Here is a 23,607-nt window from a genome sequence, read left to right on the forward strand (position 1 = left end):
ACAGAGGGCTAAAGGACATCTGAATGAACATGCATAGCAAAGCCCCAGGGTCCATTTTTTTTAAATGAAAAGCACCTTTGGGGAGAGAACATTTTGCTTGGAAAAGATGGGAAGGGTGAGAGCTTAATCCTTTAGCAGATACATATTTTTCTGTTCCAAATGTAAGTCTACAACCTCTGGCAAACATGAATTTGGAGCCCTTTGGGGCAGAAAGCTACTGCGAACAGGATTTGGACTGGAAAAACAATAAAAGAAAAAGGGTTAATCAGTCTCCCTCCCCCTTACTTATCTGCTCCAAATGCCCTGAAGGATGCCTTTTCTTTTGGAAAAAAGAAAATGACTTTGCTCTATGTATTTACTCATAACATAGTTTGCTTCTCTAATTTCTTTAGGAACATTATCCTAAAATCGATGACAGAACATGAAAATCTAAATTCTGAATTAGGAAAATAGGTCTTCAGTTTTGCCATAACACCAGAACCAGGGGACATCCACTAAAATTGAGTATCAGGAGAGTTACGACAAAGAAAATATTTCTTTACTCAGCATGTGGTTCATCTGTGGAACTCCTTGCCACAGGATGTGGTGATGGCATCTGGCCTAGATGCCTTTCAAAGGGGATTGGACGAATCTCTGGAGGAAAAATCCATTATGGGTTACAAACCATTATATGTATGTGCAACCTCCTGATTTTAGAAATGGGCTATGTCAGAATGCCAGATACAAGGGAGGGCACCGGGATGCAGGTCTCTTGTTATCTGGTGTGCTCCCTGGGGCATTTGGTGGGCCGCTGTGAGATACAGGAAGCTGGACTAGATGGGCCTATGGCCTGATCCAGGGGGCTGTTCTTATACCAAGCTCTGGGACCTCGATCCTAAGCATAGTAATTTGGAAGTACGTTGCCTGCAAATCAGTGAAACTTTTCTACAAGTAAATATATTCAGGACTCAATCATATGTGTAGTAATTGCATCATTTAGGGAAGGGCACAGAGGTTAACAACATTAATAACAATAACACAAGCAAAAGCAACATGGAAGAGTCTTCCATGGTTTTGTTTAGTGCCACATACTAGTATTAAAACAGAAGTCAACAGTTTGTTTTGGTATGAGCCAGTGGCATAGCTAAGAGGGTGCAGGGGGTAGCAGTTGCACCAGGCATCAAGCTTTAGGGGGGGCTACAAGCTGAGCTTGATACTAGTGACCAAAATTGTGAAAATCTTGGTCTGTATGAATAAAACCATCATGTTATATATCATTGGAAAGGTAGTTTAATGCAGAATGCAATGAATCAAACTGCATTGTAATATCTGTATTCTATCAAAGGTTATGGCCAATTAACCAGAAATTGAAAACAACTGCCTTATGGAACAAAAAGTGGATTTCTTTAACTCAAAACTGACCTATAAGATTGATTGTTCTGAGAACCAATGACAAGTTATTATGTTATTGACATGTTGCAAAGACATGTTATCATGAAACCAATAAGGTCTTAATATGAGCCAGCTCTCGTTTCCATGTATCATAATACAGTTACCCCTGTTAACCGGGTAAAAAGGAACTTTTTCAAGTGGTGCCCCTCTTATATTTAAGCAGACGGAAAATAACCATCCCTCTTCATCCCAGCAGTGTCTCAAACCAATCAGGGGCACACTTTTTATTTATTTACTTAATTAAATTTGATTTTGTCGGGGGGGCACAAATCTTCTTTGACCCCAGGTAGCAGACAGATGCCTTAACAATGCCACTGACTGGGGGGAGGCAGCAGAGCAAGTGGGTGGTGAGCTGCTGGGGGGAGGAGGTGGGTTCCTCCCAATTTTCACTTTTTTAAAAGCCCGGGCGTGATGTTACTTCCTGTTGTGACATCACTTCCAGGGCAACATTTTGAGCTTGGCACCGGGCTACACGATCATTAGCTATGCCACTCGTATGAGCCAAACCAAATGTCCACTGGACATGGTTTATTCTTTGTGTGGTATCGCATTATTGTTCTTAATCTAGTACAAGTGGCAGAAGGGACCACAGCTAACCGCAGAGCACATGATTTACATACAGAGGTTCAAGGCTCAATCCCTGGCATCACCAGGTAAGGTTGGTAAAGACCAGTTTGATGAAACTGTTGCCATTACTGTGCATGGACCAATGGTCTGATTCATATGTTCATGGTTTTTGATGAAATTATTCATTGAATAATTGAATGTGGAAATACTCATACTGAAAGCAGCTTCCAACATGTGGTAGTTGCTATTTTCCCTTTGACATGATCAGGGTTGCTGAGAGCACTGGGACTGTGAAAACTTTTTTCAGGGCCCTCAGCAGAATAAAAATTAAATGCAACATAGTTGGGCTCGCGGCCCACTTCCAGACCATCAGGCCCCAATAAACTGTACCAGCTCCCCCTCCTCTCATCAAACCTGGACATTATGACCCCACCACAGAGGTTTCACTGTGATCCACTAGACAGAGCATTGCATTTGGATGTGGGAAAACCAGGTCAAAAATCCATGTGCAGGTATGCAGTTTATGCAATTTGCTGAATGACCTTGACACAGCCTCTCAAAGCCTAACCTGATTCACTTTATTGTAAACCAAAATGCTGCCCTGAAATCTGTGGAGGGAGGGTTGGATACCAATGGGATAGTGTAATGATAATACCACAGATAAAAAAAATGTCACCTTCCAGATATGATGTCTGTTAAATAATTGGTCCATGCGAATAAAGGAAGGTATAGAGATAACGGCTCAACATGTTTATTTCATCTTCAGAACAGAACCGGGCAATGAAACACAAGGCAACACCCCTGGCTTTATACCCCTTAGCTCTGCCCAGATGCCCCATGATTAGTGCTGTTGATACATTAAACTAGAGGGCCAATCGGATGATAGGATTTCGATCCATCACCCAATTGGCCAGCCATAAGACTGGGCCAATTGGTTATGCAGGATTATGCAGGATAACTTGCATACATAACAGCGGCTGAGGAATTCATGGGTTTGGAGAATGGCAGAAACATTAACTACATCTTAATGAGGAGTCAGGCCATTTTGAAGGCAATCCTGTGCACATTTATGTGGAAATAAGACTGAACACAGTGGGACTTACTTCTGAGTAGGCATGCATAGGATCGGGCTGTTTGAGTATTTATTATCTTTTTTGGAATAAATTTTCAATGCAAAAGGTATCATTGAAAACAATCTTTCCTCTTTTGTTCAATTGGATGATGGTTTAGTATTGCTTCCATATCTAAGTGATTGCATTGGTTTTTACTCACCTCTGCCTATGTCTGTATAATTATCTGGACTTTCGATAAAAAAATGAATGAACAACCATAAACATGTCTTATGTGCAGTGCTGTGTTTCTGCCTTCATTGTACTTTCCCATTCTGGCTGGGAGACTGTGCCCATCAGAGCACCAACCCAGTGAGGCTGGCTTCCTGAGCCCTCCAGTTCTTGCAGTAGAGATGCTGCTAGTTGGCTGAGAGACTGAGAGACGCATGCCATCGCTGCAGCCAGCACCCCATCTACAAATGAGAACATCCCCTAAAGCCCCTTGGTCATTATGTAGTCTATAGGGCACGCTTTCATTGGCCAGTAGGGAAGGAGGGCTGTCAATGTCAGTCACAAAGGCAGGGTTTTTTTTTCTCTGTGGCCTCCAGCCACCTTGTACCAACCATGCTTCTGCTTAACACTGGCCTTGCTATGACTTCTGTGTGCCGTAATGTCACAGTAGATACCTTCCATGTTTGAAGCAGAGTAAAAGGCATACTGAATGATGTCTGCAAATTGAGGCACTGCAAGTGAGATTTTGGAAGAGGCCAAAATAATATTTTCTTAAAAGATATCACACTGAAATTCTATCCTTTCCTCCTCTCACAAGACCTTCTTCATTCTGGGGGCTGTGAGTGGGTCTTTTTGGTTTCCTTGGGCTAAAAACTTGGCATTTTCCTTTGCTAAATTATTGTTGGAGGGCTTTCCAAAACAACCCACAACCTAATCAAATTCTAGGTCCGAACATGAGAAGCATTACAGTGTGACCTATTGAATTGCAGAATTATGAATGATTTTGTGAAGTTCAGTCATAATCTGAGGTCATCAGAGATGAAACAGCTAAGGTATTCATTTACTTATGGATGAAGAGCAATGTTTTATAGCCATGCTCCCCAGAGCCTTGGGAATATGCAAGAAAGAAATTGCCTAAGGGAGAGTTGCTTGTAAATATTTCCTGGGAAATTAAATACTTGACTGCCAGTGACAAGTGGGTTGCATGGAGTATTTGGAGAAAAAGAGCAATGGGTTAAGTTGTCTCCAGCATGGGTTGTCACAGGTCATGTCTGCTTGCATGATAATAGCAAAGCACAGGGGGTTGTGTGGGTCCCTGCTTCCCATTGTGTTTTACAGGCTTAAGTCATTCTAAAGTAAATTGTTGTTTTACAAAGGAGTGAAACCTTATCTGGCTGCAGAAAGGGAAAAAAAATGAGCCGGGCTGCCACAAATGACAATGCCAGCTGTTTCTTCCTGTGATCTGAATTCTAGGGAGCCAGCCCGGGGACTTTGAAGTGGAAAGCACCTCAGCCGGCTAGCACTTTGCCAACCATGCACTGTTTCTCTAAGCCTGACCCCTGAACTGACTGTATGATGACTAATTCACATGCTAAGATTGCGGGTATATCAGTATCACTTATACAGCCTGCATTTGTCATTAGGGGTTTGTTGTAAAAAGAAAGATGAAAGTAAAGCCTGTAATGTTATATGTGTAGACTGTACGATTTATAGGAGAAATGCACCGCCTCTACATTTTAACTATTTGTTTTAAAATTAGCCTTTAAAATGATGCAAACTCCTCATAAAGAACAATTGCAAAAACGTTTCTAGAGAAAGCAATACCAAATCTTGTTCTCAACTCGGACCATGTTCTACTCACCTTACTCGCGTGCACTGCCTCATTCACTCCCTTACTACTGAATGGGACAAGATGCACAAAATTAAGGATCCAGTCGTTGGGTTCATTGATACTAAGGAAGTGTTTTCAGGTGGATTTCACCTGGGAGGAAGAATAAGCTTTTAAATAAGTGCAAACCACGTCTGGAGTCAAACAATTCATAATTACGTGGATTTTTAAATGAAATTGAAGTCTTGGGTTATGTTTTTGACTTTGGCTTTCCAGATTGTTGCTGGATTATACAAATAGCATACTTTTCTACTGAAAATGTACTGCTGTCCTAGGATGGCAGCCGACAAGTAATGCAGCTATAATATTTGCAGACATCTAAAACATACACCATGGTATATGAACAGCACTTGTTTCTAAATAGGATTGCACATGATTCATCAGACCTTAAAAGTGTTGTAGGAATGCTTTTTTCATATCTGAGAAGCCCAAAGAACTGGGTGCAACCTTGTGGAACTTTCAGCAAATAAGGGCGCAATTCTAACCCATTTTCCAGCCAAGCACCGACATAAGGGCAATGCAGCACTGCGGTAAGGGAAAAAATATTTCATTACTTTGAAGAGGCTTCCGTGAGTGCCACCCAACTGCAGGATGCAGCATATGCCCCACTGACACCACTATGCCAGTACTGGAAAGTTGGTTAGGCTCTGGGCCGATGATGCTTAGAAAGAAGCTGTGCCATTTTGCAAGTATGGCAGAACTAGATCATTCTGAGTGAGTGATAGGATGTCAGTGCAGCAACTATAGTTTTATAGAATTGGATGGTTCATAAGTTTAAACCTATTCTACCCAGCCCACAGGTATACATTTGATCCCTGCTGTGCATATGAAAGGTTGGGCAGAAATGGTTTAAATCCAAGTATTTCAGTAGTATAGTTTCTGAATGTTAATCTAACCCCGTAGGTCAGTGGTTTCCAACCTTTAGGACCCCATGGACTACTGGGGCAAAAATTGGAATCGTCATGGACCACATGTAGCTGTGAGGTGTCTGGTCTCCACCCACTCTGGTGGTCTATCCCCCAACACTCCCCCACAGACTATCAGAGAGGACAGAGAACAGACCACCAACAGCCACAGCTGACACTTCAGTGGTTATAGCCATGGGCAATCCATTCTCTGCCCTGATTGGTGGTCCATGGGAGATTGCTTGCTGGGTGAGACACCGGAAGTGAATTTTCCTGAGACCTCGCAGACCACTTCTCAGGTCTCACAGACCACCTGTAATCCACAAACCACAGGTTGGGAACAAATGCCCTAGGTTCACAGATCTAAGAAATCAAAAAGAGGCACAAAAGATACCTGTTATTTATATTAATGGCAGGATGTGGTACAGTTCAAAGTCTAGCTCATTAAATGATGAACCTGCATAATTACATTTATCAGCTGCTCCACAACATGGAACTACTTGAGCTAAAAATGATTACACCCCAGTTTTAAGATCTATTATATCAGTAAATGACTTTTTAGGATGAAATACACCAATGTAAAGGGGCAAACAAGGAAGTTAAACAGAAATTTCAGGAAGGCAAATTGGTAGAAAGCTTTTGAGTTTGGCTTGGGTGTAAGCTCTTTTGAAATGAGGGCAACTTTTCCTTCATGTGCGGAATACCAGAGGATTGGGGCTGACTGCATTTAGGGATGGAATGGCCATAGCTGCACATTTAGAAATGAAAAAATAAGGCTTGGGCTTCTAATCCCACACTGCAATTTTCATAGGATCCTTCCAGGAAAAGAAATTCCTCTAGTGATGGCAGGGACAATGAATGAAGATTAAAAAGAAAGTATAAGATTAAAAGAGAAATGAACACTCAGCAGAGGGAACCAAGATCAAACAGTGGATTAACCATGTTACTTGTTGTTTTCCAGAAATTAAATAAATATGGGGGGGATAAGACATTTGTTTCCTTTTGGTCCTAGAAAAATGCCAATTATGCAAGCTAAACTTCGAGGATCGCATATCAGTCTGCTTTGGAAATGTGAGAAATGGATGGGAAATATAAACACAGGGCAATAGCTTACAGTTATGTTATGAATTAAGCCTGAAAAAATATCAAGATTTAGTCACTGAATAAACTGTCATAGCTAATCTCCCCTGATGAATTTGAGCAAAATCAGAATAGAAGCAATAGCCCTGTAGTTTGACAGATAGTCAGGCCCATGAGCTAAAACTTCTTGGCTGAGAGTGTCCTTGGCCTCACCAGAGATGGGTGCACTAGGAGCCAGTTGACTGCTATGATCAACCCTCCCATCTCTTTGCTTTCCTTACCTTCCAACAATTTCACATAATTTAAATGAAAGCACAGCAGAATATGCTTTATTTTTCTCATCAAGCAAGCCCCCAAAGACAATCTCCCAGACAATTTTGGGTTACTTGGGACCAGGAGTGGCATTAGGGGTTGGCCGGGTCAAGTTGAACATCCGTATCTATCAGAGGGCCCACCTCACCCTCACCCCCAAAAATAAAACTGCAGCACTGATCATATATTATATGTCAGCAGGGGGTGGGCAGGGGTGCCTGCTGCAAAATTTTGCCCAACATCCCTGAGCAACCTGGTACCTGACTACCTGCAATGTTTTTGTTATCATAACAAGAATATCAGGTGCTTAATAGCATAGGGCTATGCATGTCTAGTCAGGCCGATGCATGTCTAGTCAATTTAGTTCAGTGGAGTTTACTTCCAGGCAAGTAGAGGTAAATGGAGCATAGGATGGTGCTGTAAGAAGCATACTCTCTGAGTGCCATTGGTTCAGCTGCTTTGAGGTCTAGTCCATGGTGTCAAATAAGCTCAGCAAGCCTTGAAGCACATAGCTAACTCCTTTGAAGAACAAGGAAAACCTTTCCATTCCATACTCTGAGCTTTATGGACAATGTTTGTACACCTCGTTGATGAAGAAAAGTCAAATAGTATCCAAGCATCTGTCAAGACCAGGGGTGTCAAACATAAGGCCCAGGGGCCGGATGCGGCCTGCGGAAGCTTTTTATTCAGCCCTCAGGCTCTCAGCTGCTGAGCCATGCTGAGGTGTTACTGCTGAAAGGGCAGCCCATATGAAAATTGTTGTTTAAATGTTGTTCTTATCATCATCATCATCATCATCATTTGAGTTGTTCATCAGAACAGGGACTAGACACTTTTGACCAAGCTTTCCAAGCTTTACACCGCCTTCTTCTTTTGCTTCAGGAGTAGGATTGCCCATTGATCAGAAAAAAACTGGCCTTACTTGCTCTTGTGCCATTAGCCTCCCTTTGAACTGCAGAGATCCGCAAGTGACATTCTTCAATGCATGGAAATAAGCAGTGGTGGATCTCCCCAGCCTCACGCCCTGGGGCACCGAGATAGCGTCCCCCCTGCCGGATGAGGATGCCCCCTGGGTGCAAATCCAACGCGCCCCCCCCCCACTCACTTGAGACTCATGGAGCCTCATGTGATCACAGGTTGCATCGGGGAAGCTTCCTGAGGTTTCCTGGAGGCTTTAAACTGTGCTTCCATTTTTCTGGCTTCCACCAGAAAAGAGAGAGGCTTCCGTGGGGTCCTAAAGTTTCACACCTGGGGCATTTGCCCCATAGTCCATAATGGGAGGTCTGCCTCTGGAATTAAGCATTATCTGCTAATGTACACAGATAAAGTTGCTGTCAAAGGTGGAGAAGCAAGGGCCAGTGAACAAAGCTGGCAATCCTAAACTGAATGTGGGAACAGACAATCATAGTTGTGAATTCCTGTTTTATAATCAGGAATTTCTGCTTATCTCCAATTTAAACTATCAGTCTTAAAAAATGTGGTTTGGTGAGAGAGCTGATAGTTCTTTCACAAATTCTTTCTTTCGCCTTCCAAACTTGTGTTCCCAGAATTCCTTGGAGAGGGTCTATGACAATTAAATCAATCTGATGCTGGTGTGTAGCCATATCACAATCACCACAAGCCATTCTGCTGGATCCCTCCTGACATTTGCGTCATGCCCATTCCTGTTTGCCTGGCTTATCTGTCTCAAATAAGAATGTGTGCAGTTTTCAGTGCAGACATCACTATTCAACAAGCCTGTAACACCAAGTCAGGATTTCAACAGCCCTTATGCTTTATGTGTTTTGTAAGCTAGCCCAGAAAAGGCATACCAGTTCAGATTGCTGAGGGTGGGAGGGATTTCAGTAGACAGTTCGAAACTTACTGTAATTCAAGATGCTACTCTTACACATTTAACAATAGAAGAACAGCCCTACCGGATCAGACCAATGAGACACCTAGTTCATCTCTTTCCTAACAGCCACAATACAAATGCCTCTGGGAATTCCATTTAGCTACCATTTTTAATATGGTAGCTAAATGTGCTTCCATGTGCTTCTCTATTATCATTATAAAAGTCAAACTACTGTATACAGTAGTTGCTCCTAAAACGATCACGTCTAATGAATGGGGGCAACTTGTCTTTGTCAATATTAAATTAAGCCTATTCCAGAAATGTTCTTGGCATCATAACTTTCCTGAATAAGAGGAGCCTCTCATAACAGGATTTCCAGTGTGAGAACTATAGAGTGGCATACAGTTCTTCTTATAATCTCTGGATAAGGGGCAGAGATTCTTCTTATAATCTCTGGGCAGGAGGTCTGGTCTAGAGGGTAGAGCCTCCATTTGCCTGAAGATAACATCCTCAAGGCCGCCAGTTCGAGGCCACCGGCACCGTGCGACCTTGAAGCAGCTGACAAGCTGAAGCCGAGCTATTCCATCTGCTCTGAGCGTGGGAGGATGGAGGCCAGAATGTGAAACCAGATCAGAGTGAAACATCTGGGCTGTTGTGGTTTTTGAAAGATAGACCTTCTTTCAATTGTAAAAATCCCTACGGGGATTTAATCAGCCTGCATATGTAAACCACCTTGAATAAAGTCTTGAATAAAGACCAAGAAAGGCGGTATATAAATACCTGTATTATTATTATTATTATTATAAGGTATGTGTATTGTTATTTTCGGAGAGGTGTCCTGGATCTGCCTCCCTGGCAGAATAACCTCCCCCCACACACACACATTTTTCACAGGGTGGACAGGTGATCTAAAGTCACTGGGAGAACATAAGAAACTGGGAGAACATAAGAAAGGGAGTGATACAGCAATGAGTGGAAGCAGGTGCAACTACCTAGCACCAGGTATACTAGCCCTGTCAGCATATTTCTTACTGTCTCACAAGATCATGCGAGGAATGTGGGAGCACACAAACCTCATAAATGATCACAATCTTTGGCTGATAGCAATAGATAATCGTAACTTGCTATAAAGTGATACATACATGACCAATTGCGTCATCTTTTTAACACTTGCCTCAGAAATCAAATTTTGTTCTGATGGCTTCTTCTTTTACATAAAAAAAGGCTTTTAATCAGTGTGCTTGAAAAGGGATCATAAATTGAGTGTCAGTGTTTGCTTCTATGATTCAGATTTCATTATAAAACAAACATTCTTTTTAAAGAGAAACCCAATGAAATGTTTTAACCCAGTTTAAATTTGAAACCTTGTTTAAAATCTATTTTAATCTATCTTGCTTGCACACGATCCTTTCTGTAATATATGAAACTATTTGCAAGAAGGTGATTTCAGGTCATTAACCTTATGCAAGTTGGTGTTGTGTTGTGAAAATTCCATAGCTCATGCCTATGCTTGTCTACTCAGAAGTAAGTCTCACTGTGGTCAGTGGGGTTTGCTCCCGGGAAAGCACATGATCAATGTCGCTAAAGTTCAATGTAGCTAAAGAGTGCAAAACTTTTATAGGAATATGGAAATACTGTACATCTTAGTTCCATAAATGCACACAGAATAAAAGAAGAAAAAATCCTATTCACTTCAAAGACCAGGAGACAGAAACAGACATCTTGGCATTTTGGAACTAGTCTCAGACCTGCAGAGGACTCTGAATAGTTAATGACGCCTCTGAGCTACTAGGAAATCCAAGACAAGGAAGCTACAGTTCTGTCCTTATCAGCAGATGTTCTTTCATATTTGTGCATCAGGCTAACTTGATTAAATTAGTCTGTGAAGGTCAAATGAAATATGTTCTCTCACTTGTATTTTGATTTTTCGTGACATTGCCCGAGAGGCTTGATAATAAACTGTGCCTGACCACAACGGCTTTATGCTGCAGACATCTGAAATTATATAAGCCCAGGGGATCATTTACCTTTGTTGTAATGTAAAGCCTCTTTACAGAAAAGTCCCCCCCCCCTTCTTGTAAAGAATGCATTTTTCTTTCTCCCCATTGTTCTTTTTTAGCTCAGTGGAGAAGATGCTGGACTGGAGCTACCTGTTTTCAGGGCTCAGTTAGAACAGGGCTAAACCACAAACCTACTTTCTGTGCCTATGAGACATGGAATGCTAGAAAGCACCAGTGAGCATCTTCAGACCCATTTTTTACTTTTCTAGCATGGGGTAACCACAACCAGCCTCTACCCCCATCCACCTGGCATCAAGGCTTCTAAGAAGGCTTCCGGACAGATGGAATGACTTCCCAGCAGTCCTCAGTTGACCTTTATTTTATTTTAGAATGAGGGCAGGGTGAAGATCGACTGGGATCTACTGGTAGATCTCTGGGTGGTTTTCTATAATTCAGCTAAGATTTCTGATTCCCAGAAGCTGCTGACAACCACAACAAAAAGGCTTCCTCAATTTTTTGGGTGGCTGAATTAGGCAAAGCTTGAAGAGCACCCAGGACTGGAAGGGCAGTGAAAGAACTAAGTCAGTTCTGGTACTGAAAATAAATTCTAGATCCGAATCTGTACTCTGGGACATCTTGTTACCAGTGTTGGCATCAGTTGCTGGGAGCCTTTGGCCAAACCCCTGCCACTGGTACTGAGGGTTAAAGGCCCAGGCCTCCAATAGGTGTGATCCTTAGCTAGTGTTTGACACACACACCCCTTTTGCCATTCCTGCTTGCAGTGAATGTAGGAAGCTGTCTTATGTTGATCACTCGTCCAACTAGCTTAGTATTGCCTACAATGACTTGAGAGCAGCTCTCCAGAGTTTTAGACAGAGATTAGGTCTGGGATCTCTTACGTGCAAAGCAGGTGCTTTATCCTGAGCTATGACTGCTCCCTGATCCTTAATTGTGAATGTATGCCCTGAGACACAGTTCTGCACCTGATCCCAATTAGTGGCCTTTGGCATTCTAGTTAGTAAAAAAGGCAGTTGATAAACAATGCAAGACATTATCCCACCAGCACTTTAGATAGTGGAATTGTTCTGCAGTACAGCGACCCAGCAAAAAGAATCTGATAAATAATATAGCATGGGGAATGTCACATTAGGAAGAACACACGAAAGCCTGATCAGAAGATGGTTGAATTAACTGGTGCTCACAAAACCTCCATGAAATGTACCCAGCTACTGCATGTAATCTCTTTGGAAGAAATCTTAACGTTTTTAGGGGAAAGTAGACATGATTTTAAACATGTTGGTTTGGAAAGTGTATGTGTGTGCATGCATTTGTGTGTTTGTACACAGGAAACCCAGACCCGTGGCAGATTACTTCAGGACCATGGTCAAACCAAGATACAGTCTCAACTCTTTTTAGGGGGCCCTGTGGCTGCTCCAGGAGGGAGGAGCCATTGGGGACACACAGTGGAGAAGGAACATGATTCTTGTATTTGCCTTACCTTCCAGTTGTCCCTCACACTATCACACTGGGACCCAGAGTCTCCCAGAGGCATGGGAGACAATCAACTTGCTGAAGCTAATCAGATCTGAATGTGGTTAGTGCCTGAATGAGAGATTGCCTGGGAATGCTATGAAAATCCCTGAGCTCCAGCGTGCAAGAAATTGGGATACACACACACACACACACACACACACACATTTGACAGTTCCATGTAAAGATGTCATTCTTTTCACAACTTCTGTAAAGGAGGAAATCAGTGTGTGGAGAGCTTTTTAACCTTTTCCACTCATTTTGTTCTGCTTAAAGTACGCCCCCCCCTCCCCAAGGAAAAGATACAAGGTATGAGTGATTACTTTTTTTTTTCTTTTTGTGGAAGTAAAAACAGCATGGGGAGGGGGGCGATTTTACTTTTGGCAGGAAAACGTCCTGAGAGAAAAATGTTCAGAAGCCTTGAATTGTGAAGCCTCACATAATCTGCAATTTTGTCCTCAAATGATACGTTCCCTGAAGCACAGACCTCTCTTCTTTGATCATAATACATACTTTCAAACACTGATGGTCCTATACTAGACTAACACTAATAACATCAACAAGCATATTTCATAAAGTCAGTTTAAACGGTATCACTGCAGCTCCCACAATTTAAGATAAAACACTAGGAGTGCTTGGCAAGTTTCCATAGCTGTTTATTCATTATAAATAGTAAATATTTACCGCACTTTTTTAATATGAGACTTTTTTTTTTTACAACACATGTGTTGTTGGTAGAGGCTGTAACACAAAGATAGTATTTTGTTCCATCACCCTTTAAGACCAATGTGTGAACTAATCTCTGTACTATAACCTAATCTTACTAACTCACTACTTTCATTGACTTGGATGCTACAAGGAATGTATTTGTGCCCTACCTCACTCATTGTTCCAAGAATAAAGAAAAATAAATAACACTGTCTGCCATCTTTTCTGTACCTCCTAACATTTCAAAAAACAAATTTATTGACATTTGAAAATGTCACAACAATCAATGTATGTAAACCTTGGTTTCCATTGAATTCTTTTATATGTTGGATGCCACTGTATAATTTAACATTATATGATAACTACAGAGACATAATGATTTATGTCCTGCACTTTGCTAAAACTAATGTAAACATAAGAATTTTTAAATGTATTATCTCCCCAAAATGATCACCTGTTGAACTAATAAATCAGAGATCCATCATTTAACAAGAGACTGTGACTCCTCAGTGTCTTATACGAATGAATTCTGTACTGCAAAAATAAAAGTACCTGGAAAAATATAATTTTGATTCTATATATAATGCCTTGGATGTGACCAAAGCTTGGTGAGGTACGCCATATTGCACATTGTTAAGCAGTCATGGAAATCAAAGGTATTGTGTATTTTTTGCTTGTTTCTTCCAGGAGGTAACATGGACTAGGAAAACTTCACACACAAAAACCTTGCAAAACATTTCTTCATGTTACACAACATCTCGTTTGCTGTGATGCAAGGAAGAAAGACCCTCGCATGTGACACTTATCAACAACATGATTACAAAGAACAAGAAGATAACCAATAACTTATTTCTGGAAGTCTTCAAACATCTAGTCTAGCTTCCTACAGACCTTAAACATTTCCTTTCGAGGTCAGTTTCCAGTGTGTAAAAAACAGTGTTCTCCAGCCCATGCTTTGCCAATTGAAGCAGAGTCCAAAGACGGCATTGAACATTAAAAGAGATTGGAGTCTGCAGCATTCAGCTGCCACATTTTAGAACATTGTGTCCAAATTAATCCATGCTTCTTCAACGACCTAAAAATGGAATGCTTGCTTTAGCCAGCAGTTTCAAACACTCTGCCATTTTTTATACAAATCAATGCTGCATTTTATTTCTGCTCTTGCTCGTGGTCTTTGTCTTCTGAGCTGCTTTACCCAGTATGTCCAAATGTCTTATTGAAAGCACTGATTGGAGAAAAGTACATAACAGTCCCGTTATCTCTCGTGCGATCATTCCATCCTGGACCTCATTTTGGTGAGAAGATCGCTCCATTCCAAATATTGGAGTGAGACCAGGAACAAGGTTGGCTTTAACTTGAAGTGGACAGTTCATTTATGCAATATCTGGCTTCAGATAATGAAAGGCACCTGTAAGAAAGCAAAAGAAGCTTTTTAAGTCATGCTGTGACAACCTCACTGCAAGGGGCAGTGTCAACTACAGGTTGACATTGTCATATTTAATACTGCCATATCAAAGGAAAGGGACTAATATTTTTATTCTTAGGACAAGTTTGACAAAACTCTATGTATCTGGGATTATACACTATAATGATTCTTGAGCTGACCTCATTAAGAACATGTGTTTCTAATAGTGAAATGCCAGTGGTTATTTCATTTTGGACAACCCCTCTGTTTTACCTAATGGCAATCAGGTTTCATGTCTCAACAATTAATAACATCAAGATGTTGTTGACATCACTTTAGAAAATAATTATGCAGCAGAAATCTTGCTGGAACAATCCACTATCTTAGCAGCAAAATGTAGCTGTACTATGAAAGGAAGAGCATGCATTTGCTTTAGCTGTGCAGTATTTTTGTAACAAACAGGAAAAAAACACTTGTGTCTCTTTTTAATTACTGAAGATGTATGCATTGCCGTTCATGTGCAAAATATACACTCTTACTAGTTTCGTTGTGGTCTTAATTTCTTCTAATGAACTAATTGTACATTATTTCTTTCAGTAAGCCATCTTGGGGACCCTTCTGGGCTGAAAGTTAGGAGAGAAGGTCCAAGAAACAAGCATACTGGGATGGGTGTATCAGGGATGGTCAACTGGTGACCCACAATCTGGTCAAAAACGGCAAGGCAAACTTACCCAGGTTCAAAAGTCCTATCAAATTTTAATTCAGGTTGATTACAAATAATTGCCAACATTTTCAGTTCTAAGAATAATGATTGATTCTGAACAATCTGAATTTATATGTCAGATTCCACCATGCCTGCTTATATCTCTTTTGTGGGTTTGTACACAACCCCCCTAACTATTCTAGAAACAGCACATGTGTTCCAAAACCATAATGTTTGCACTAATAGATGGCATCAATGTTAGCATAGGAGTTGCCCACCTGGATGGTGATGCAATGAAATAGCCTTCTGTCTCTCTTTCTAGAGAACTGCATGACCACTGAGAATACAGAGGCTTGCTAACTCTGCATTCAGTCTGAGGCTGGATTAGGGTATTAGGCTGGTAATATGAATGTGTCCAAGCACTGGGCTCAGTTTCAGAGGCTCAGCTTTATGTACATCCGAAATGTAGTGTGTGGGCTCAAGGGACAGGGCTTCTCTGTTGTGGTGCCAAAGTTTGGGACGCCCTCAAAGGAACATACACATGACTCCATCTCTGGTTGCCTCCTGACAGACAGTACTAACTCATCTCTTTCAGCAGGCTTTTTCAGTGCTGTCTTTTAATGGCCTTGTGCTGCCAATTTGAAACTTTGAAGCCATTTTCAACTTTGTCTATGGTTTTAATTTGCTTAGACTTAGCGGGTTTAAATGTACCGTTGTGATATTTTATATTTTGCCAGCTTCTTTGACTCTAAAATATGAAAGCAAATAAACATCTTTTGCAATAAAGTATACATAACGTTCATCATGTAATGTGGGTTATCACAATGTTACTTTTCTGGGCGGAAAAGGATGTGAAATGGTATTTTTACGGTCAAGGTCAGCTAAAGAGTTGTAGGGGGAGGGGCTGTAGTTCAGAGGTGGACTCCTCTCTGTTTTGCATGCAGAAGGTCTGACAGCCAATCCCTGGTACTTTTTTTTGGAAAAAAGTTCCAAATTTTTAGTTTGTTGTTCATGCTAGAATATGATGCTAGCAAATGGTAAAGACGGACAGAACCCAGAAACCCGCTCACGTGTATTAAATACTCACTTTGACCGTATTGTCCATACTGATATCCTGTGACGGGATCCATACTATAACCAGTGGTGCTGTATGTTGGAGGGCAGTAGGACTGGGATGTAGGCAGGCTATCTAAACTTTTCATATGGTCTAGTCTTTGACTGCAACTAGCTGATACTGTTGTGGTTGGTTCTAAGCCCCCAGTTAAAGGTGACAAGGCATAGTCAGTTTGGGGCTGATGAGGTACACCACCATGGTTAGTCAAGAGGCCCATTACCTAAAATAAAGAGGAAAACAGGAAAAGAAAAAGTTAATAGGGATGACAAACTACATTATGAACTGCACAAGAATACACAGGTCTGCTATTTTGTTTTGTGGCTTACCTATTACTTGATATTTGACCTGTAATTCTAAAAAGAAATAGATTTATATCAAATGTAATGGTGGTATTAAAAAAAAAAGTAAAAAATAGGAAAGGCTTTTCATATGGGAAAGCCTCTTTTTATGATGTCTGATACATGTCACAATGATATTCTTGCTCTCCATACTATAAATACACTAAAGTTAACCAAATCACAATCTTTAAAAATACCACTGATATTCCCCAAATAAACCACCAACATGATCACTCTTACTGACTAGTTCTAAGAATAGATTCACAAATAGGAGGTCTTCCCTCAAGAAGGTGGGGTGTGTTTGCTTTTTTCCAGTCACTTTGGGGTGACTTTCTTAAGATTGTGGGCTAGTCAACTGAGGATTAAAGGCAATCCAAATGTACATTTGAATTCAATCTGATCATATGTTGAATGAAATATATATTTCATCTATATTTCATCTATATATCTCTCCAAGATGTAGTTGGCTGTCATCAACCACTAGGTGACAGAAAAGATCATCTTGTGGGGGAAAAGATCTAGTCATATGAAAATATATTCCTGCCCAACAGACAAATGTTTGTTGAGGCACATCTTCTGTAATTTACAGACAACACTACAAAGCAAGTCATATGGCCAGTATGGATAATAATTCGATCCAAATCCCTTAATTGCATGGTGAAGGAGCGTGGCCATGCATGTATCCCATGAACTGACTCATCACCATCTAATTCTCAAACTTAGCACTGGGAAACCACTTTTTAGAATGACAGTCTGTCTGGGACCCACTGGAAGTGAGGCCATTAACCTGGAAATTATGTCATGGCCAGAAGTGACATCATCAAGCAAGAAGCGCAGTCATTGTGGTGCCAGAATGTTTTCCTGAGAATGCAGCGATAAGTTGGGTTATTTCTCTGCCATTTTCCAATAGCAAAGTGTATCAGAAAGAAAAAAAAGCCCAGCTACAAACTTGACACAAGCAAAATAGCCACAAAGCCCTCTCCAGCATCCCCTCTTCCCATACTTTCAGTGGTGGCTGCACTAGGTGTTATGCGACCCACCTGAAATTGACTCGCGACTCACATAATGAGTCTCGACCCATTGTTTGAGAAACACTGGCTGCAATCCTAACCACACTTTCCTGAGAGTAAGCCTATTTGAACAAAATCGGACTTACTTCTGAGTAGACCTGGTTAGGATTGTGCCCACTATGTGGTAATTCATCCGAAACGCTCCCCAGTTACTAATCTTACTTTAAACATTTTAATATTTAAAGTAGAATTGCCACCTGCACAACTAGTGCCAAGTTGGGGGGAAAGACATATGTATCAATGCTAGGAATGGTTCAGAGTATTGTCTGAACCAGCTCACAACGGTATTACTAAACCACTAAACCTGCTGTATCCTGCTGCTACTTACTGTTTGACACTCAATTAAGTCCAACACATCTAAAGATCATAAAACTTACACACAAGTCCTAGTTACAAGGGTTACAATCTAAATAGTGGCCCAGAAAAAAATGGTTTTTGAAACAGGATCCAGAAGAGGAAAGAGAGTTGGCAATGGGAAGAGGATGTTGCAGACATAGCATATTCACACAAGCAAACAATTACTATATATATTCATGTCTAAGTCTAGAAATTTAAGTCTCTAAATTTTACCCTGAAAGCCTGGGTTGACTATCTACATAAGCGCCATCACAGCATCTCCAGACAAACAAAACAGGAGCACCAGGGTAGCGGACACTACCTTTTCCACAGCAGCAGTGCGCATGCCTAGATTTCCTGCTGCCACTCCCCCTCCCTCACCCTGTACTTATTTTTTGAATAAGTTATATGTTAAATGAAAATGAAAATTAATAAAGTTAATGTGTGAATGACCATCAGCTCTCATCCTAAGTTCTGCACTCAACTTAGCTGCGGGTCATCCTATTTTGTCTGAACCGGGTCATTGTCACACCATCCTTTCATTTCTAATATCAACACACTCTTATCCTACTAAAATGTTCCACTCCTCCTATCCTACAAAGCAGCTCCATGTAAAAGGCAGTATTGCCATTATATGTTTTGTGCATGTTCAGGTGTCACTGTGAAACTGTGTAGTTTTAAGCGTTTGACTCTCCTTAACACCAAATGTATCAAAACAGGAAAGCACTGAGCCTGCTTATGTCTGGAGAAAGAACATTTTAGAAGCTGTGCACACTGATGACCAAAAAAAGAGCATGAAATCTAAGCTGCAACTTTCCTTACACTTGATTGAGAAATGATGACTTTCTATTTACAAGGGAAACTAAAACCAGTTGCAAGATCAAAGATAGCCCAAAGTACTCAAAATGCCTTGTTCAAGTTCAAGGAGAGGTTTTTATTTTGTTTTTGTTTTGTATCAACAGACTCTCAGACACCTAGGGGCACCAGATCCATCAGTAAAACTTGAAATGGGAAATCCTTTTTTCAAAGAGCACATTCTAGGGTTAGATGATCGCTGCAGATTAATGGACGTTTTTTCCCCCAGTTCGTAAAACGATAGAAAGACATTATGTGGCTATTTGTGAGTTCTGTGTTGAAAACTTCCCATTTCAGCTGTTTAACATGTATGATCTTCATCTAAACACATTTCTATCAATACAAGTTCCACTCACTTCAATGCAATTTACTCCCAAAGGGTGTTTTATCCTAAGGAACATGCTTGGAAGGAAGCTCATGGAAGATAACTTCCCAGTGACAATTCAGTATTGCAATCCTCTGTGTCTGCCAAATTTCAATTCTGGGGTCATCAGGGGACACCCCCTCCCAAAGAACAGCACTGAATGGGACACAAAGGGCTGCAGAATTAAAGGAGAATAGCAAAACTCACCCTCCATCTTGCACGAACAGAAGTGCCTTGCCTTATGTTCACAGAAGAAGAACTTCAAATAAAAACCTTTTCTTTAGGATTATGTCCTCACAAATTTTGGGTATCAAGGTACATCTCTTTAAAATGTTTACAAGAAGTCTGTGGCATGTTAATGAAGGGGCAGTGTGAGGGGTCAGCCAGGTCAGATACTGGCCAAGGGCTCACATCGATCAGAAGATACCCCTGAACTCTACTTGTGGCAGTAGTCACTCAAGTAGTCTGAGAGACTCATACTACTACTATGACTGGCACTCTATAAATGGGAGTATCCCTCAAAATTATGGAGGGAATTCAAGGGAATGCTTCTACTGAATGAGAGGAGAAGTTGCCACCCATCACCACCACCCCGGTAAGCTGGAGGGGGGGTTAGTGCAGAGGTTTTCCCAGGGCATGCAGCAAACTGACTCCTGAACAGTGGGGGGGGGGGGAGAGAGAGACATGCACAGGCCCACACCCACCCAGGTAAGGACATCTGCTGACTATGGCTCTATTGCAGAAGTCATGGAGATGCACTCAGGGTTCTTGTGACACAGGTGATTTTCTCTCTTGTGGATAGTGAGCACACAAGGACCTCTTCCTGAATATATGCTGTAGCCCAAGCCCTGCCCTCTGCTCACTCAGCATTTGTCTATTGTTCCTTGTAATTGTCACACTGGATCATTCATGTAAGCAACCAGCAAGGACACAGCATACATTCAGGAGTCTTTCACTTGTTTTCTAAGGGAGAATGAACAAGTGAATAGGACCACAAGCACCTTGTGAAAGGGTAAGGGGTCCAGGTATTCCCACACAAAGGGAATGGGGAGTGACCAATAAAGATGTTCCTCTTCCTCACTCCAGCATCAGGAGCCAGGAAAGAGTCTGGAGCCAGAGGGAAAGGATCTGGTGAGCTTGGAACCTCATCACCTCAATATTTGAGGCCTACAGGAGGTGCCAGCATCTGCCTGGAAGTCTGGCTTCACAACTGACAACCAACCTGGCCCTGCTGGAACTGGGGGAGTGCACCTCCCTACCACCACCACTATCACAACTGCTGCATGAAAGAGCCTCAAGTGTACTTTCTGGAGTTCATGCTATATGCTCACAAATCTTCCTCCCTACCAGTGTATTTGAAGGTTTTACACTATGAATCAATTGCAGTTCTAAGTTTAACCCCTGCTAATTAGCAGTTTAACCCCTGCTAATTGGGTAAGAGGCACTTTTTCAAGTGGGTGCTCCTCTTTTTTTAGCAGGGGGAGAGCCCATCTCACCCCAGCAGTGTCTATTCGAGTGGCTGTCTGCTGGTATTCTTTTGCATCTTTTTAGATTGTGAGCCCTCTTGGGACAGGGAGCCATTTAGTTATTTGATTTTTCTCTGTAAACCGCTTTGTGAACTTTTAGTTGAAAAGCAGTATATAAATACTGTTAATAATAATAATAAGTCTGCTTACGGATGCCATTTTTGGAATCGGCACCCCAAAACTTTTCTGACCTTCAATTTTGTAGGCCTGTGTAATAGTCACCAACTTTGGATGGTCACTGCTTACATTTTGCCAAGTAAGCCATTATGCCAAAACTGTACATTTTGCCAAGTGCACCTTCCATTTGCACATGTGGCAAACAAATTTAAATTAATCTCACTTTTCAGTCATCTATCAAATGGATAGAGATTGTGCCTGCTAATGCATCCAACCTTAGTAAGACTTTTAGGCTGCAATTCTAACCACTCTTTCCAGGGAGTAAGTCCTATTGAACAAAAAAGGACTTACTTCTGAGTAGATCTGGTTAGGATTGCGCCCATAGATTGCTAATCCTCAAAACTGGACAAATAAATAAATTAGAATCCAAACTGTCATCTCCAAGATCCTTCAGAGACTTTTGGATTCATTCTGCATTTGATTAGCATCAAGATAATTAGATTTTGGGCCTTTTTTCTTTGAAAGCTATAAGGGAAGTAGCCTAAAGGCAGAAACTCTCTCTTGTGGGATGGGTCGTGACCTTATAGCACAGTACAAGGAGTTACAGGAAGGGCATGGCTGGCTTGCACCTAATCACTTTTTTAGGCAAGCTATTTAAGGACTTGCCATTTAAGGAGCCATGTTGAGTTATCTCCATTTCTTAAGGACTTCAGAAGGAGCAAATTGGGTTTAGCACAGCATAGGAAGCCTACAGGACTTGGAAGCCCACTGAGCTTCTGACAAGGTAGCCGGACTGCAGCAGAGACATTTCCAGCTATGAAGTTACAGATTTTCTGAGAGTATTTCTTATACTTTTTGCTGCATATATCTTTATTTTACAAATATACAGCAATATTAAAACAGCAATCATCAAAGAAAAAACACACTCCCTGTGAAATGCAGTGCAGTGTTTCTTGATTTTATTGCAGAAAAACAGCCCTATTTACATTCCCCATTATGCTAAAACATAATTTTAATATTCTTTTAACTGGCTGATAGAACAGTAAAGAATGTTGTTTTGGCTTTTGTAAAGTGTATGTCATTGTTTTGTTGTACTGTTTATTGTACGCACTGTGAGTTTTACTGGTAATCCACTTTAAGCCTCCATGTATGGAAGGAAAAAGGAATATAAATATGAGAAAAACAGACACACGCTGTTAGCTGTTCAGGAAATACACTCATTCTTGTTAAATGATTTCAGAAAGAGTGCAAGAAAAGGCTCTGTTTCAGTCCAGTTTAGGTTCTGCATGTTCTGTGCGCTTCTTCATTTAGTTATTATTTACCCACCTACACAGATCTCAGTTGAAGTTAACTTAATACTGAGATGGGCCCTAGTCTTTTAAGTGCAAAAAACTAAAGTCTTGCTCCTAGCAAAGTCAAGGATCAAGCCTCCAAGTTGGGACCACATGTTGTATGTGATGAAAGCATAAGATTAAAAAAAGTAAATTCCATGTTGCAAATTACAGCAAGATTTAGCTCATCAGGAACGCAACAGGTGTCCTTTAAACACTGCGTAACATTTGAGGTTAAATAACTAATGAGTGTATATCCTATTTCTGCAAAACTCTATTTTAAACATATTTGCTTACCAGACAGTCCGGTTTTTCCAGGCACAGTAGATATAACATGCCTTGGAGGGGACCAAACAACGTAATTTTAATTATACTTGAAAGCCATCCATTAGTATTGCAGAAGGCTCTAGCTCAGTGGTTCTCAAACTCCCAGGGAGTTTGAGAACCGTTGTAAGTCCTTGCTGGGGAGTGGGGAAGGCAGCAGGGGAAGATCGCGTGATGGCCCTGGATTCTGCCCCCCTTAAGGGGCAGGGGGATGGCAGTGATGTGATCCCCAGGATCACATCGCTAAGGGGCTGGCATATACTTACCAGTCCCCGCAGCAGCCTCCTGGGGGTGCAGGAAGCCCTGTGCAGGGCTCCCCAACCTTCAGAAAGTGAAAGCGGAGCAATTGCGCCCTGCCTCCAGTTTGCAATACAAACCAGAAGTGGGGCACAATCGCTCCGCTTTCACTTTCTAAAGCTTGGGGAGCCCTGTGGAGGGTCATGCAGGGCTCTCCGCACCCCCGGGAGGCTGCTGCAGGGACTGGTAAGTACATGCCAGTCTCTGCGCTCCCTATAGCGACGCAATCCTGGAGATTACATCTCTGCCTTCCCCCCACCCCTTAAGGGGGCAGAGTCCAGGGCCCTTAGGCTGGGGCGTTGCAATGCCCCAATTTGAGAACCACTGCTCTAGCAAATAGTGTTTTGATCTTCTGGGAAGAATAAGTATAGAACTGGGTATCCATTAGCTAGAGAACATTCTGCTTGGCTCTCAGATGGTTACCTATTGTCATTGGTTATCATCAAAATATGTATCCAATATTTTTCATTCTCTCTAATGATATTATTATTATTATTATTATTATTATTAT

General features: G+C 41.4%; 1 protein-coding gene across 4 annotated transcripts in view; it reads right to left on the minus strand.

The window, feature by feature from the left end:
- Positions 1 to 14,646: 14,646 nt before the first annotated feature.
- The window catches only part of PAX3 (paired box 3), a 129,967-nt gene continuing 121,006 nt past the window's right edge, over positions 14,647 to 23,607 (minus strand). For all 4 annotated transcript variants that reach the window (XM_066619218.1, XM_066619219.1, XM_066619217.1 and 1 more), the window contains 2 exons: positions 16,512 to 16,758; positions 14,647 to 14,724 (listed from right to left, as the gene is read on the minus strand). In XM_066619218.1, the coding sequence (XP_066475315.1) occupies positions 14,690 to 14,724; positions 16,512 to 16,758 (282 nt within the window). In that variant the 3' untranslated portion in view covers positions 14,647 to 14,689. The remainder of the gene's footprint in view (positions 14,725 to 16,511; positions 16,759 to 23,607) is intronic.

Source organism: Tiliqua scincoides, chromosome 3, assembly GCF_035046505.1.
Source record: "Tiliqua scincoides isolate rTilSci1 chromosome 3, rTilSci1.hap2, whole genome shotgun sequence".
Classification (NCBI taxonomy): Eukaryota; Metazoa; Chordata; class Lepidosauria; order Squamata; family Scincidae; genus Tiliqua; species Tiliqua scincoides.